The sequence below is a fragment of the Musa acuminata genome, chromosome BXJ3-5 (assembly GCF_036884655.1).
Source record: "Musa acuminata AAA Group cultivar baxijiao chromosome BXJ3-5, Cavendish_Baxijiao_AAA, whole genome shotgun sequence".
In the NCBI taxonomy this organism is placed as follows: Eukaryota; Viridiplantae; Streptophyta; class Magnoliopsida; order Zingiberales; family Musaceae; genus Musa; species Musa acuminata.
Window position 1 is genome coordinate 27,100,727 of NC_088353.1, and position 17,211 is coordinate 27,117,937.

The window sequence follows — 17,211 nt, forward strand, 5'->3', positions numbered from 1 at the left end:
GTTTCCTTTGTGCATGAATTAGACAGCTGAAGTTGTGAAGCATATTCACGAGAATAAGAGAAGGGATATTATGGCAACAGAGAAAAGGAATGAGAAATTTTCTTACGGAGAAAGTCATCAATTTGGTTGAAAAATCTCAAGTCTTTATATATGTCCATCTTGAATTAAAATCATAGCATCTATTCCATACTGATGATGCATTATTAACCCGAGAAACTTTTACGAGTTCATTTTGAAAGTGTATTTTATGGGGATTAAGATTAATGTCAAATATTTTTAAAATTTTATTTAACCAAGTATATATCACTCATTTTATATTATTTTCATTAATAATACGCATCAAAATATAATCTGAAAGGAGAGAGATGAGAATTTTATCGAGATTGTCTTTTTAGAAATTTGATTTCCTCGGGAGATCCAATAAAATATTTATTAATGAATCAAGGTATGTTATCAATTAAAATTATTTTATAACAATCATTAATTCGAATGATTTATGTTATGCACTATAATGTTTCCTTTGTGCATGAATTAAACATCTGAAGTTGTGATGAATATTCACGAGAATGAGAGAAGAGATATTATGGCAACAGCGAAAAGGAATGAGAAATTTTCTTATGGAAAACGTCATTAATTTGGTTGAAAAAACTCAAGTCTTTATATACGTCCATCTTGAATTAAAATCATAGCATCTATTCAATGATGATGGTGCATAATGAACCCGAGAAACTTTTACGAGTTCATTTTGAAAGTGTATTTTATTGGGAAGAAGATTAATGTCAAATATTTTTAAAATTTTGAGTAACCAAATATATATCTCTCATTTTATATTATTTTCATTAATAATACTCATCAAAATATAAGCGGAAAGGATAGAGATGAGAATTTTATCGAGATTGTCTGGATAGAAATTTGGTTTCCTCAGGAGATACAATAAAATATTTATAATGAATTAAAGTATGTTATCAATTAAAATTATTTTATAATAATCATTAATTCGAATGATTTATGTTATGTACTATAATGTTTCCTTTGTGCATGAATTAGACAACTGAAGTTGTGATGCATATTCACGAGAATGAGAGAAGAGACATTATGGCAATAGAGAAAAGGAATGAGAAATTTTCTTATGGAGAAAGTCATCAATTTGGTTGAAAAATCTCAATTTTTTATATACGTCCATCTTGAATTAAAATCATAGTAAATATAAATTCCAACAATTAAAGTTTCCTAAAATAACATAAAAACACCAATTATATAAATTCCAACAATTAAAGTTTCCAACAATTAAAAACTTCAATGCCTTATTATTAAAGAAAGAATATTTGCAACAAAAAAAAATGAGTTTCCAAATGAAAAAAGAAACACTAACAAGATGCAGACCTATAAAAGGGGCACGCTTCTCCTCATTCTGATCAACATAAGTCTCATATTATAGCACGCTCTTCTCCTCATTCTTCTCGACATAGCTCCCCTCCCTCATGGCCAAGTCTAGGATCCTGCTTGTGGTGTTTCTCCTACTGGTTATGGTGGAGGTGAGTTTGCATAATTTTGTTATTTTGTGGAATCTATCTACATGTTAAGATACATGCACTCCAATGCCATGTTGCTTCTGCTTTCTCATTGCAATTTACTAGCATCAGAGGTCTCCGTTTTGTATATTCCTGTTAAGTAATTCTCCATGATCTGCAGATTTACACCTTCAATGGACAACACGTAGTTGATGCCCAAAAAATTGGTAAGTCAAAATTTACGATGATATATGTAGCCTTGTTTGAAGGCATCTATCTAATAAGATTATTCTTATTGCGCAGACTGTGGTGCCAAGTGTGCGTACCGCTGCAGCAAGTCAAGTAGGCCGAATTTGTGCAACAGGGCGTGCAACACATGCTGTAGCCGCTGTAACTGCGTTCCACCGGGCACCGACGGCAACAGGGACGTCTGTCCTTGCTATGCTAACATGAAAACCCATGGCGGTCGTCCCAAGTGTCCGTAGAAGACATGCTATCTATCATGCTTTAGTTACATTGACTTTCCAGTCTTGCTATGAGATTGTCTTTTATCTTAACAATTGACAATAAATGAAATGGTGTTACGGAGCATCTGTGTTCTTGAGAAACAGTTTATACAGCACTCCTGTGCTAATGATACGAGCTTTTGCTGTTTGTGTTTTGGACACTGGAATTAATAAATGCTAGGTGAAGTCACAGTCGTAAAGTGAAAGCCAGTGCATAGTTGGGTATTAGCATGCATGGAACTAAATGACTATGTAATAATGCTGTAATAAATTATTCGATACATTCTCGACGACAGATTAGCGTTAAAGTGCTGTGTAAACTTTTCTTCATGAACACAAATGCTGCATTGCTGAAAGATCAAAGGAGATGTTGAAACAGCAAACAACATATCAAAACCTTTAGAAAGTGTCGGATGAGTGATTGATGAGTCAAGATTTTTACTGAAATCATTTTAGATCAATTTAAAATGATATATGGTTAAAATTGAAGTCAGTTAAAATTGAGCCTATTAAAAGATCAAATAGGTGACCTAAAGCAATTATGGATAGTAGTAGGCTCAAATGGTGATATTGCTTGAGTCAACTGATAAGCAATATTTGTATTTCATTAATTTTTGCTTAAGGCAGAAGATAAAATGTATTTGAGATGCATGAGTTAAAAAAATCTGATCGGTGTGAAGAAAAATATGTCATGATAAAGATACAAGATCAAATGTACTAGAGATGCATATCGAGAAAATCTAACTCATGTAAAAAAAAATTTGTCACAACGGAGACACAAAACAAAATGTGTCCGAGACATGTGAGTTAGAAAAGTTTGACCCGCATAAAGAGATGTAGATGAATTAGAGTAGGTGAAGATTTCTCAAAGATGTATAACGATCTATCTAATGATCTTCTTGTATCAAAAACACATATAGTGAGTGGAGACTCAAAAATCTACACCAATCATCCTCGTGTGAGTTTCTTGTTCTATAAAGGAAACCTATGTTTTCTCCAACCTTCTCCCATTTTGTTTTTCTTATTATTTTTTGTCTTGCATCATAAGTTAGGATTAGAATTTATTTATTTAAATCTTGACACGTGTGGGACCATCCCAACAATAACATCTCTGCTAGGAAAAATCACATGCAACATATTCCAAGATTTCCCTTTTCCCATCCAAGTTTATTATGTATAAATATTTTAATATATTACCAAAAAGGAAACAGCAAGTCTACAACTGAACCTGCTCTATGGTGTGAGAAAAGATGCGACGACACCGTTCAAGTAGAAGCTCAGCAGCAACAGAATAGCTTCGGACTCGATGGAGAATACTTTTCTACTCATGTCGACCCAACTTCTGCTGCGCGATGCTTAGCCACACCTTACAAATCCTAATAGATAAACACTTGAACATAGGACTTATTCCTCTCTCTGTATCTTTTTGTTATACATACTTGACCCGTAAAAAGGGAACCACAGAAGCCAGCGATTGGGAACAGATCACAATGTCATTTCACACAAAATATAAATAGAGTTTCCTCTCTCCCACAACTTTGGATTTCATCTAACCATGTCAAACAAACATTTGCATGGTGTTGTCTAATTTCAGGTTGACAACATTATTGAGAAAAAAACGAAAAAAAAAAAAAAAGTTCAGAACACTTTCCTGTGACATTAACCGTCAGTCCCAAATATGTGAGCATCATCTGCTAATCAACTAGTCTTTGTGTATATATGAGAAAGTGCTCGCCAACCTATATCCCGTCGAAAGAACCCTTCAGGCCAGTCGATTACTTCAGATGCTTTGTAAGCTTTATCTCTGGCTTCTGCTAAATCCTTTCCTTTTGCAGTGACGCCAAGAACACGCCCACCGTTGGCAATGAAGTTGCCCTCTGAGTCTAGTGCTGTTCCTGCATGAAATATCTTAACCATTGGGCCAATAAGCTCAGCCTCTTCAAGATTTTTAATGATGGTTCCCTTCTCATAAGACCCTGGATAACCATTGCTTGCCATCACAATTACCATAGCTGATCCAGGTGACCAACTAAGTGACACCCCACCCAGCTCTCCTCGACAAGCAGCAAGCAGTACTTGTGCCAGGTCGGACTCCAAACGCATCATGAGAACCTATCCAAGAAATTCCATCAAGGAGGCTTTTAGTAATTTAAGAATATCCAAGTAGATTTAAAGAATGTCACTAACACGATTTTGCTGTAGTAAAACACCATTAGTGAGGAAGAGGCTGGAATCTAACTTCTACATCAACAACTAATTCAATCTAAAAACATATAAATGCAATATCAGCCAGAAAAGCTCACCGGAACAAAATGAAAAAAAATATTGAAGAGACTTATTCATTTTAGGAATCTATATAATATCCCAATTACTACTCATAATTAAGCTTGGGAACATCAAGTTTTATAGTGCACAAAAATTGTATCTAATTGATACGAACGATTTTGCCTCATGCCAGCTCATCCGTCACCGAGACCGACACCTAAATAGGGCTCTAAGTCACCAGCCTCGAAATAGTGCCGCAATGCGTCCCGATGTGCCCCGCATCAATGACTGTCAATAACCACCCTACCTTATCAAGATCAGAGATCAAAATGATCAGGCGGTTAACCTAATCCTATCCCAGGCTATGTGCTCCCTAGCTATGCACATCGACATGGAGACCCGAGGGCTACACCTAGGCTGAGCCTACGAGTTCCCTAGCCGTGCACCTCGGCGAGAAGCTCCAAGGGCTGCACCTAGGCTGAGCCTACGCGCTCTCTAGCCATGCACCTCAACGAGAAGCCCCGAAGGCTGTACCTAGGTCGAGCCTACGCACTCCCTAGCCGAGTACCTCAGTATAAAGACCCAAGGGTGGCACCTTGGATAAGTAAAAGTTAAAAAGGACTCACTCCCGAGCCATGCACCTCAGTGTGAAACCCCGAGGGCTACACCTAGACCGAGCCTATGCGCTCCCTAGTTGTGCATCTCGGCATGAAGACCCGAGGGCTGCACTTAGGTTGAGCCTACACGCTCCCTAGTCATGCACCTCGGCATGAAGACCCGAGACTTGCACATTGAATGAGTAAGAGTTAAAAAAGACTCGCTCTCGAGCCATGCACCTCGACGTGAAGTCTCGAGGGCTACACCTAGGCCGAGCCTACGCACTCCCTAGTTGTGCACTTCGACATGAAGACCCAAGGGATGCACCTAGGCCGAGCTTACACGCTCCCTAGTCATGCACTCAGCATGAAGACCCTAGGACCGTACCACGGTCCTATCGATGCGATCTCGACACGGCAGCCAACAGACTTCCATCAAAGCACGCACCCAATAGAAGAGCATGCAAATGCGCCCTCCGGAGAAAGGCCCTGAAGGACGCCCTTTCAAGGGGGGGCAAATGATAAGGACGATTTTGCCCCATGCCAGCTCATCTGCCATCGAGGCCAACACCTAAGCAGGACTCCAAGTCACCAGCCCCGAAAAAGCGCCGTAGTGCATCCCAATATGCCCTGCATCAATGATTGACAATAATCGCCCAACCTTCTCAAGATCAGAGACCAGAATAATCATGCGGTTAACTTGATCTTTTCCTACGACAGCCAGTAAAAAAGCCCAGGGATCAGGTATAAAAAGGAATCCATTAACTCACGCTGAGGGAGAGGCTCTCTCTCTCTCTATTCTCTCATTTACACAGATGATATTGTTGTCTTCTCCCCTTCGTTAACTTAAGCATCGGAGGGGTCGCACTGGGCAACCCCCGGCGCCGGCCTATTATACAGGATAGCCAGTCGCCCAAGGACACCCGGACGACCCAGCCCCAAGGAGTAACATTGCAACTAGAAAGATCCCACTCCGCCTACCCAACCACCCCGAACCGGGTCCTCACCAATAGAACGACTTCCAACCGAGCAGCCTATACGATCTCACCTCACCAAGTCTTCCACATCAGCCAGGAAGAGGCACCTGGATGAGTCTGTACCTTCGGCAGTGGACCAACCGTGTAGACTCATCAGTCGACGGTACTCATGACACCATCACTAATAAATCACAATCAAAACATTTGTAGATACTTAAATAACATATTTAACAAATTGTAATCTTTGGAAGACATCAGACTAGAACAATATAACATAGCTAACAAAACGCATGCTGCATGTGCATGATACCATATATCCAAATAATGAAACTAGAAATACTTCAGAAAATTTCCAGCAGCTACGAACCTGACACTCTGGGTCTCCAAAACGCACATTGTACTCAATAAGCTTGGGCAAACCACTTTTCTTCTCAATCATAATCCCAGCATACAGCACACCAACAAATTTGCAACCTTCTGCTGCCATTCCCTTCACTGTAGGATGAATTATTGATTCCATCACCAAAGACCGTAGCTCACTTGTTAAGACTGGAGCAGGGGAATATGCACCCATTCCACCCGTATTTGGACCAGTATCACCATCACCAACTCTTTTGTGATCTTGGGCTGACTCAAGAGGTAAGGCAGTTTCACCATCCACCAGAGCAAAGAAAGAAGCTTCTTCGCCCTCGAGGAATTCCTCAATAATAATTCGTGAACCAGCAGAACCAAAAGTATTGGCCACCAACATAGAGTCTATTGCATCAAATGCCTCTTGTATGTTCATTGCCACAATAACTCCCTTCCCAGCAGCCAATCCATCAGCCTTAACAACAATGGGTGTTCCTTGCTCTTTAACATACTCTTTAGCTTCTGACTTCTATAGTCGATCTTACAACTTACATTTTTCTTCGTCTTTTGACTTCTATTTGTTTTAGCAATCTAGCTTGTACAATTCAAGAAGATGCAAAAACATGCTAACTTGCTCATCTCAAAAGAGAAGCAAAGATTGCTAACTTGTATATTTCAAAAGTTGCTTTCTTGAACATCTCAAATATTACTAGCTTATATTTTTTAAAATGATGTAAAAATTTGCTAGTTTGCATGATATAAAACTTGCTATCTTGAACATCACCAAGACTTGCTAGCTTGCAATCTCAAGATAAGCAATAGTGCTATCTTGCCTATCTCAAGAAGCAAAACATGCTAAACTTGCACATATAGCAAAATTTAAAAACTTACAAAACTCAATTTTTGCTAGCTTGCATGATGATAAAACTAAAGATAATGTTTATTATGCAATGATTTGAACTGTAATGTCTCAAACACTTGATAATTGAACTTCTCCTTTTTGTCGATGACAAAGGGGGAGAAGTATGATGTTATGCATGATTTTATCATGACATATTGCTTGGATTTTTTAATCCAAGAGTTCTTTCAATATGACATATTGATAGGGGGAGTTAAGGTTAACTCTATCATCAATTGATTATCATCATCAAAATATCTTATCCCCGATTTTTGGGGTGCTGGGTGATACTACCGCCTATAGCACTGACATTGGGCAGTACCACCGCCTGACATAGTCTCGGAGATTGTGCCACGATGGTGCCACCTATTGGGTCATTGTTTGGGCCATTCATTGGGCCCAACATAGTCCATACATGGGCCCAATTGGCCCCTAATTGGGTTGGCCCAATTCCAATCCCAATTATATGCTTACTACGAAATCTAAGACATTTACTAAGCTAAACAAGTCCACAAGTCTAGGTTTCTTTCGGCGATCTTCCGGCGAACTTCCGACGATCTCTCGACAATGTTCCAGCGGGCTCCTAGCAAGCTCCTGGACTTCATGACGATCTTCTTTGTGAGTTCTGATGAACTTCTTTCATAAGCTCTTGGACGTCTAGATTAATTTTGGCTGAACTTCTGATGAATGTCCAGACTTTCGACGAACTCTCGAACTCCCAATGAAATCGTGTTCTTGACTCCGAGACTTCAGTTTGCTTTATGCCTTGCTATCGTTGTTAATCCGACATATATAAAAATCTACTTCGATCGAGACAATTAATACTAAGCTAATTAGATATTGTCCGACATATCATTGGTTCATTAATGCCTTGTCCGATTGTTTGGTGCATCGTCCTCTCTTGTGGCCTATTGCCCAATCAGCCAGTTGACCTCCACAACTCTGATTTCCTTAGTGCAATATCCATTCTTCTTAGCTCGATGCTCGAACTCATGGCCCAAAGCCTTCTGCCGATACGTTGAGCGATTCTTCGATGCGACGTCCAATCTTCTGACATGTTTTTCTCTGGCCCAACATGATTCTTCATATTTTAATTGTCTCTCCTTGATCGAAGCTTCCTGCGTCACTCAAAACACAAATCAAATCATAAATACTATCAACTGGTTTCATCATCAAAATATGAGATTCAACAATCTTTCCCTTTTTGATGATGACAACCAATTGATGACGGAGTTAACCTTAACTCCCCCAATCAATATGTCATATTGATAGAACTCTTGGATTAAAAAATCTAAGCAATATGTTATCATAAACTTATGCATAATATCATCATACTAATCCCGTTTTGTCATCAACAAAAAGGAGAATTTCAACTATCAAGTGTTTAGACATAACTTCAACTCATTGCATAATAAACATAATATCAAGTTTTATCATCATACAAGCTAGCAAATTTAGCAAGTGTCACATCATGTAAGCTATCAAGTTTTAGATATGCAAGGTAGCTTTCTTAATAAAGTGTGCAAGCTAGCGATTCTTGCTTCCTTTTGCAATGTGCAAGTTGCAAGTTTGCTTCTTGAGATAGGCAAGATAGCACTTCTTGACATAGTCTTAAGCAAGTTTTTAACTTGCAATATCGAGTTTCCTTCCGACGAGCTTTCCGGTGAACTTCCGGCGGACTTCCGATACACCCTCGGATTTCTTCTAGCAGACTCCCAACAGGCTCCCAGTCTTGTGGCAAGTTCAACGAGTCTTTAGCAAATAGCCGAACCTTCTCGGTGATCTCCACGAACCTCCGATGATTTCTCCAGCGGACTTCCGAAAACTTCGGCAAGTCCCTGATTCCTTCTCGTTTGGTTCCGGCAGTACTTCCGACGAATCTTCGGACTTTCAGTGGACTCTCAAACACCCATTGAACTTAACTTCGGTGGACTTGCTTTATGTCTTCAATCTATCGTAGTTAATCCTGCACACTTAACTCAATAATATGGATTAGATCAATTAACCCATCAATTGATTTCATCGTCAAAATCCGAGATTCAACATCATCAACAAAAAAGATAAGTGCAACTAGTAATTTTTGAAACATGCAAGTCCTACTTCATTATAAAACATGCAAGATTAGCAAGTTTTAGAGATATGCAAGATAGCATTTTTGTCTCTTGTTGAAGTGTGCAAGCTAGCAATTCTTGCTTCCTTTTGCAATGTGCAAGTTGCAAGCTTTGCTACTTAAGATAGGCAAGATAGCACTTTTGCTTCTCTTGAGATTGCAAGCTAGCAATTCTTGGTGATGTTAAAGATAGCAAGTTTTTTCTTCTCTTTTGAGAAGTGCAAGCTACCAATTTTGCTTCCTAGCTAGCTTTTCTCCTTGCAATTTGTAAGCTGGCAAATTTAACAATTATTACATTATATTAGAACACGCAAACTAGCAAATATTACACATATGTGTTAGGAACGAGTCGGCACTAAGAGGGGGGGGGGGGGGGGGGGGGGTGAATTAGTGCAGCGGTAAAATTGTCGATTTTGTAAAGACTCTTCGTACAATTAAAAACCGATCCAGGAAATATGCTTGACCTGGAAACATGTTCGTAAATGTATTGAAAGCAATAAGCAAGTAAAGTAGTTTGTAGTTAATAATAGTCATAGGTGCCTAACAAGCCAATCACGTGAGTGACAACACGTGTGACATGACACAGAATCTTTTTGCTTATTATATTTTGGCATTTATCATTTTATATTGACTGATCGTGATGAGATCACGATAATGAGACCGATTCGCCTTTAAATACAGATCCTAAATAATCTCGTTCATAGGTTACTCGAGAGAGACATCGAGATAACCGGATAGACTTATGTGCTGTATACTCGTCCATATGATGGATGCAGTTGGTCTCATAGCTACTCATGTGGGGACACTAGGGATACAATACAAGTGTTCATTGGAGAATGAGTTCACTAATTGATCCGCTTATGAAATGTTGGATGGTTGATGATGCCTTATTGTCAGACAGCGATTTCGTAGTCTCAGTGGTGTATCTTGTCCTTAGACTTGAGACACCAAGGATGTCCTATATAAGTGCTCCATTCTTTGATATCAGACTTATAGGTTTGGATGTCCCAAATCTAGTACAACCGGTCATTAGGAGTGGCAATCGACCTTACGAGGATCATCCACTCTCGTGTCATGAGAGGAATATCTCATGTGTTCTTGCTCAGACAAATCCCTGGCCAGGGCCATTCGGATTGAGAGAGAAAGAGTTCTCTGGGAGAATCCGATTAGAGCAAGACTTGAGTAGAAAACGTATAGGTCTAATAGCACCATACCTGGTATACGATCTTTAGGATATTAAATGGAAGAGGGACTATAGGTACATGATAACTAAGGATAGACAGGTCCAATGGATTGAATTCCCTTGTATCGTTTGGGGACTGCGGCGTAGTGGCCGAGTACGTCCATAGCCGATGAGTCGAGTGAATTATGATAGAGATAATAATTCACTCAGCCAGAAGGAGTTTTGACAGGTATGATTCACGACCAACTCGATATTAGGCCTAGAGGGTCACATACATATTGTCACAGACAAACTTCTAAACAGGATCTTTGATGTGATGCTTATGTATATCCGTGTCTTTTGGTATATCCATGCTTTGTATAGTATGTAGAGGGACGACCGAAGGCTTAATAGTTCCATTTTAGTTAGGTTGGTGGCCATTTTAGGCTTGTAAATAAAGGTTGTGTCATGTGGACACGTGTGAGAGATTTTTTATCTATAGTGGACCATTTTACCCTTTGTTGTGTAACTGTTCAGAGCTTGTAAAGTCTGTTTGTAATTTGCATTGTCTATGAAGTGTTTTCGGAGATGTTTGCTTGTGGATCCCGAGTGAGGAGTTCTCTCTAACCCATTCTCTCTTTTATTGGTCCTAAGGGACAATGGGAGGCTTCGGGGAGGCTGACCTTTGTGGACGGACACGCAAGGGTGCCGCACGACTTAGGCAAAACCAACTAAGTCCGTGACAAATGGTATCAGAGCGGGACAAGCACTCATAGAAACACTTAGCATGCAAATGTGGGAGACCTAGCGGGGTTGCGTTGAGGGCAGTCAGCACACGCGCAATCGTTTGGGGGAAAACGAGCATGGAGATGGAGGGAAAAGGAGTCACTCGGAGGAGCGAGCATATGAGATTGGCATTCAGAGGAATGGCCAACCCTTCACGCAAGAGGCACCACGAGAACAGGCAAGCCTAGAAGAATGCGGAGCACACAAAGGTTGGGATGGTTGAGTTTGAGCTACGGCTCAACGTTGACAACTATACTTAATGGTGCTCAAGGCAAACAAGGCGCTTGGTAAAGGATGAGACCATGCAAGGTGGAATGAGTTGCTCAGCGACCGTAAGAGTTGTGCAAAGCTCACAGAGGTGAGGGGCATTGCTAACTCAAAGAATTTGGTACTTATACATAGGATGCGGACGATGGAATGTTTGCGGCCATCCCAAGGTGACCGAAACTCGACGCCATGGAGCATTGAAACTTTCTCTTCGGCATGTAAAGGATACGTCCGTAGGAGGTTGAAGTGTGCAATGAGTTCAGCATGTTGCTAGGCCTTGAGTGGTGCAGCGGGGGCTATATTGACGTGGAGTCGCAATCTAGCAAGTGCGTTTGCAGGAGGCAGAACAATGCACAGTTTGTTCAGCAGATCGAAGTAGTCTAAGGGGATGGTGGTCTCCAAAACGAAGAGAGATGTTGCTCCAATGGGACAGTTATCCAGGAGGGATAAGTCTCGACTCTCCAGAGGGAGAATCATGTGGGACAGACTTTACAAGTTGAGGAGGAATACCTCAACAAACAATAACTCCACGAAGCTCAATGAACTGAGCAAGCGGCGAGGAGTCATCGCATGATCTCACTCAAGAGAATGCATTGGTAGATGCATTGCGAGATCAAGTGGGGGAGCGACCTAAAGCAACACAAATGAAGGCACACTTGGAGTCGACATGAGATCGGACTCAAGGGAGGGCTGACTCGTGGAATGGTGGGTACGAGGGCCACCATCAACTCAATGCAAAAACGAGGAGCGGAGAAACTTGAGTGTAACTTGGCAAAGTACCCAAGCCGCATGAAGGGAGCCAGCATAGAAGATGGAACATAGAGCAGAGGCACAGTGCTTTCCTTAGACAGAGGTCAAGGACATGAACTCTTGTAGAGGCAAGAGCAGGATCATGTTGTTCTATGGGTCCTTTATTCTGACGGAGCGGACTCATCTTGCATGGTGTCAAAGATGAAAGGAGCTTCTGGGCACATGCATCTTATCTCAAAAAAGCATGTGATGGAGGAACTAAGGCGACTCAATTTGCGGAGGCGAAGTTGGGTTCAGAAGGCCTTAGCACGGGGCAAGAGGATGCAAAGGCGGGTACTCTTGAAGAATATGCCACAGTGTTGCCATTCAAGTTGCTATGAAGGAAGCGGTGCGCAGTGAAGATTGTGCTGGTAGGGGTAGAGGCCCAGGATCCAGACAATGGTGCACTAATTATAGCGAAGTCGGGGGACTTCGGGAGCTACTAGGCGACGGACTATCCTAGAGCGGTGCTTCATCTAGGTGTGACCCAAGAGTGGGTGGATGAAGGTCGATTGCCAAAGGAGCGAACAAAATTGAAGGTGGAAAAGACCCGGCAATGTATTGGCAGAGGCCACACATGGAGGGACCACAATTCGAGTTCATCCCACAAGGATCAGATTGCAATAAAGATGTCACCAGGAGGCGACATGGTGCAGCGGATCGTGGTGGAACAGTTCGTGGTAATACGATACACACGACATAGTCCCGTGAGGGACTAGATCATATAGAGGTATGATCGGGAGCTACTGGAAGCTCCACTTCGGTGAACAACACAACGATACGAAGGGCTATGGATTCAAGGAGTGAAGTGTTGAATCTCAGATTTTGATGATATAATCAATTGGTGGGTTAATTGATCTAATCCATATTATTGAGTTAAGTGTGCAGGATTAACTACGATAACCAGAAAACATAAAGCAAGGATACCGGAGTCGAGCTCGATGGACGTTTAAGAGACCGAAGAATCATCGGAGATGCTGCCGGAACCATCCGAGAAGAAATCGGGAACGTGTCGGAAGTTCGCCGAAGAAATCGTCGGAGGCTCGCGGAGATCACCGAGAAGGCTCGGCTACTCGTTAAAAGTCATCACAAAGATTGGGAGCTTGCAGGGAGTCCGTCGGAAGAAGTTCGTCGGAATGCTCGCCGGAACAAGACTCGACGTTCGCGGTTGAAAATTTACTTAGGATGTGTTTTGGTTATGTAGTCCACTTGTAATTAGGATTAGGATTAAGAGATAATCCTATATCCTGGTTAGGGGCCAACTGGGCCCAAAGTCAGAGTTGGTTTAGGCTAAAAATTAAGCTAAACCAGCGAACTAGAGAGCCAAGATTGAAGCCCAACTAGTGGCTGAAAACACTGTAGTTGGGCTGAAATCACTGTAGGCGGTGGCACCGCCTAGTTGGGCGGTGGAACCGCCCAGCACCCGAGTGCTGGGCGGTGACACCTCCTTGGCTGGGCGGTTGCACCGTCCAGTACCCGAGTGCTGGGCGGTGGCACCGCCTGGCTGGGCGGTGGAACCGCCAGCACCGGGAACCCTAAAAGAATTCAAATTTTGAAACCCAAAATTTGAATCCTCTTGAGGCCTATAAATACCCCTCAAATCTCAGCTGAGGTTACAACTTTTGAGAAGCATTTTGATTGAGAGAAAAGTCTTAGAAAGTCTTAGCAAGTCTTGTTTTCAATTTGCTAGAGAGTTCTCCTCCTTCTTTCTTATTGAAAATTTGTAAGAGGTTGAGCTGCTTGTAAAAGGTTGTAAGAGGGGTGTTTACCCTTCCATTTCAAGAGACTTGCTAGTGGAAGGTGGGAGCCTCATCGAAGAGGGGCCTCGCAAGTGGAGTAGGTCATTTGACCGAACCACTCTAAAAATCGGCGTAATCTCTGGTTTGCTCTTTATTATTGTCATTTACATTACTGCAAATCTTCTTACTGCTTTAGTTCCTTATTACTCTTATTGCGCAACTTCAAGAATATGCCTTCAAGTTAAATTTCTCAAGTTTCGTTCTTAACGTACGAAAGATTTTGATTAAAATCGAAGTTTTTATCCGCTGCACTAATTCACCCCCCCCCTCTTAGTGCCGCTCCGATCCTAACAAGTGGTATCAGAGCGAGGTTATCTCTCATATTTGGTTTAATACCCAAGAGAGATGGCTTATTCCGGCATGCAAGAGGGCCATTCTATTGCACGACCACCTTTGTTTAATGGGTCGGATTACACATATTGGAAGACTCGCATGAGGATCTTCCTCATTTCTATGGACTTTGAGCTTTGGTCTATTGTTGAGAATGGATTTCAAAAATCTTCTCTTCCGATGAGTGAATGGAATGAATCGGAGAAGAAGGTTTTTGCTTTAAATGCAAAGGCTATGAATGCCTTGTTTTGTGCATTAGACAAAAACGAATTTAATCGTGTTTCAATGTGTGATTCGGCTTTTGATATTTGGAGAACTCTTGAGGTCACTCATGAAGGCACTAGCCGAGTGAAAGAGTCCAAAATCAACATCCTTGTGCACTCTTACGAACTTTTCCGAATGAAACCAAGTGAGTCCATCGGAGACATGTACACCCGGTTTACGGATGTCATCAATGGACTCAAAGCTCTTGGTAAAGATTTTACTAACTTTGAACTAGTAACTAAAATCTTAAGATCCCTCCCTAAAAGTTGGGATCCAAAAGTTACGGCCATTCAAGAGGCCAAAGACCTTAAAGCATTCCCTCTTGAAGAACTCATTGGGTCTCTAATGACCTACGAAATGACATGTCAAGCTCATGACGAGCTCGAGAACCCCCTTCCAAAGAACAGGAAGGATATGGCACTCAAATCACAAGAAGACCACTTGAAAGGAACATCAAGTGATGAGGACAGTGACAATGACATTGCACTTTTGACTCAAAAGTTTAAAAAATATTTAAGAAAGAACAGATTTAAAAATAATACAAAAAATAAATTTGAACAAAAGAAAGACCAAGTGATTTGCTATGAATGCAAAAAACCGGGACACTACAAGAACGATTGTCCTCAAGCCAAAAAGAGGACATCAAAGAAGAAGGCGTTCAAGGCAACGTGGGATGATTCAAGTGCATCCGAAGAAGAGGAGTCCAACACCGAGCAAGTTGCTCATTACGCGCTAATGGCGTTAGGAGAAGAGGTATGTGATTTATTTAATGAAGATTTATCTTTTGAAGAACTGTCTATCGCTTTTCATGAATTATTTGATGAATGTAGAACTGTTAGCAAGAAGTTAAGTATCTTAAAGAAAGAGCATGCTTTGCTACAAGATAAGTTTGATAGTCTTCAAACTCCTCCATGCTCTAAGTGTGAGCACTTAGAAGCAATAAAAATTGAAAATATGCTTCTTAAGGAAACCTTAAACAAGTTTAAGGTTGGTAGCAAAGGATTAGATATGATCCTTGCAAACAAGGGTCACATCGCAAATAGAAATGGAATTGGATTTGTAAAAGGATTACATCAAAATCCCACCACTTTCGTAAAAGGACCTACATTACATGTTTCCTCTTATGTGAAATGCAACTTTTGTTGCAAATCCGGACATATTGCCTACAAATGCCCATTTAGGAAAATTAGTTCACAAAAATTAATATGGGTTCCTAAAGGAACTATAAAGAATTCAATCATAAATAACAAAGTTAGTGGGTCAATTTTTGAGGCACCCAAAATCAAATGGGTACCTAAAAATCATCCTCTTTTGTAGACAAACCCACAAGCTAGGAGCAAGAGATGGTATCTCGATAGTGGATGCTCAAGACATATGACTGGAGATCCATCTCATTTCTCTATGCTCACTAGCAAAGAAGAAGGGTACGTTACCTTCGGAGACAACAACAAGGGCAAAATCATTGGCAAGGGAACTATTGGTAACAAATTTAATTTTTCCATTGATGATGTCTTACTAGTTGATGGATTGAAACATAATCTCTTGAGTATTAGTCAACTATGCGATAAAGGTTACATCGTTAGATTTGAATCAAATATGTGCATTATTGAAAAACCAAATCATAACATGACTATGATTGCTTTAAAACAAAATAATGTCTATACCATCAATCTTGATGAACTAAGTAATGAAATGTGCTTCTCCGCCGTAAATGATGATGCTTGGCTTTGGCATAGGAGATTAGGCCATGCAAGCATGAAAACAATATCTAAGATCTCATCTCAAGAATTAGTACGAGGAATTCCAAATATAAAGTTTATTAAGGACAAAGTATGCGATGCATGTCAACTAGGCAAACAAATAAAAACAAGCTTCAAACCAAAAAATCAAATTAGCACTACTAGACCATTACAATTGATCCATTTGGACTTATTTGGACCAATTGATACAACAAGTCTAGGTGGAAGCAAATATGCCTTTGTGATTGTGGATGACTACTCTAGATACACTTGGACCTATTTCTTAGCTCACAAAAGTGATTGCTTCAAGTGTTTCTCTAAATTTTGTAAACTCACTCAAAATGAAAAAGGCTTCATGATTTCATCAATTCGGAGTGATCACGGTGGTGAATTCCAAAACCGTGACTTTCAAAATTTTTGCGAAAGTAATGGGTACAATCACAACTTCTCAACTCCAAGAAATCCTCAACAAAATGGAGTAGTTGAAAGGAAAAATAGAAACCTACAAGAAATGGCAAGAACTATGTTGAATGAACATAGTTTACCTAAGTACTTTTGGGCCGAAGCCGTAAATACGGCTTGCTACATCATGAATAGAGTCCTAATAAGACCATCCTTATCCAAAACTCCCTATGAATTATGGAATAACAAAAAACCAAACATCTCCTATTTTAAAGTTTTTGGTTGTAAATGCTTTATTTTAAATGAAAGGGATGCTTTAGGAAAATTTGATGCTAAATCCGATGAAGGCATCTTTCTTGGTTACTCTTCCGTTTCTAAAGCTTTTCGGGTTTTTAATAAAAGAACTTTAGTAATTGAAGAGTCTATTCATGTAGTTTTTAATGAAATTTCCGATTTAAA

General features: G+C 40.5%; 1 protein-coding gene across 1 annotated transcript; it reads right to left on the reverse strand.

The window, feature by feature from the left end:
• Positions 1 to 3,522: 3,522 nt before the first annotated feature.
• LOC135638378 (phosphoribosylamine--glycine ligase-like) lies at positions 3,523 to 10,561 on the reverse strand. Its single transcript, XM_065151490.1, has 3 exons — positions 10,496 to 10,561; positions 6,223 to 6,735; positions 3,523 to 4,129 (listed from the first exon to the last, which is right to left on the reverse strand). The coding sequence occupies exons 1-3, from the start codon at positions 10,559 to 10,561 to the stop codon at positions 3,716 to 3,718; spliced, it is 993 nt and encodes a 330-aa protein (XP_065007562.1). The 3' UTR covers positions 3,523 to 3,715.
• Between the last annotated feature and the right edge of the window lie 6,650 nt (positions 10,562 to 17,211).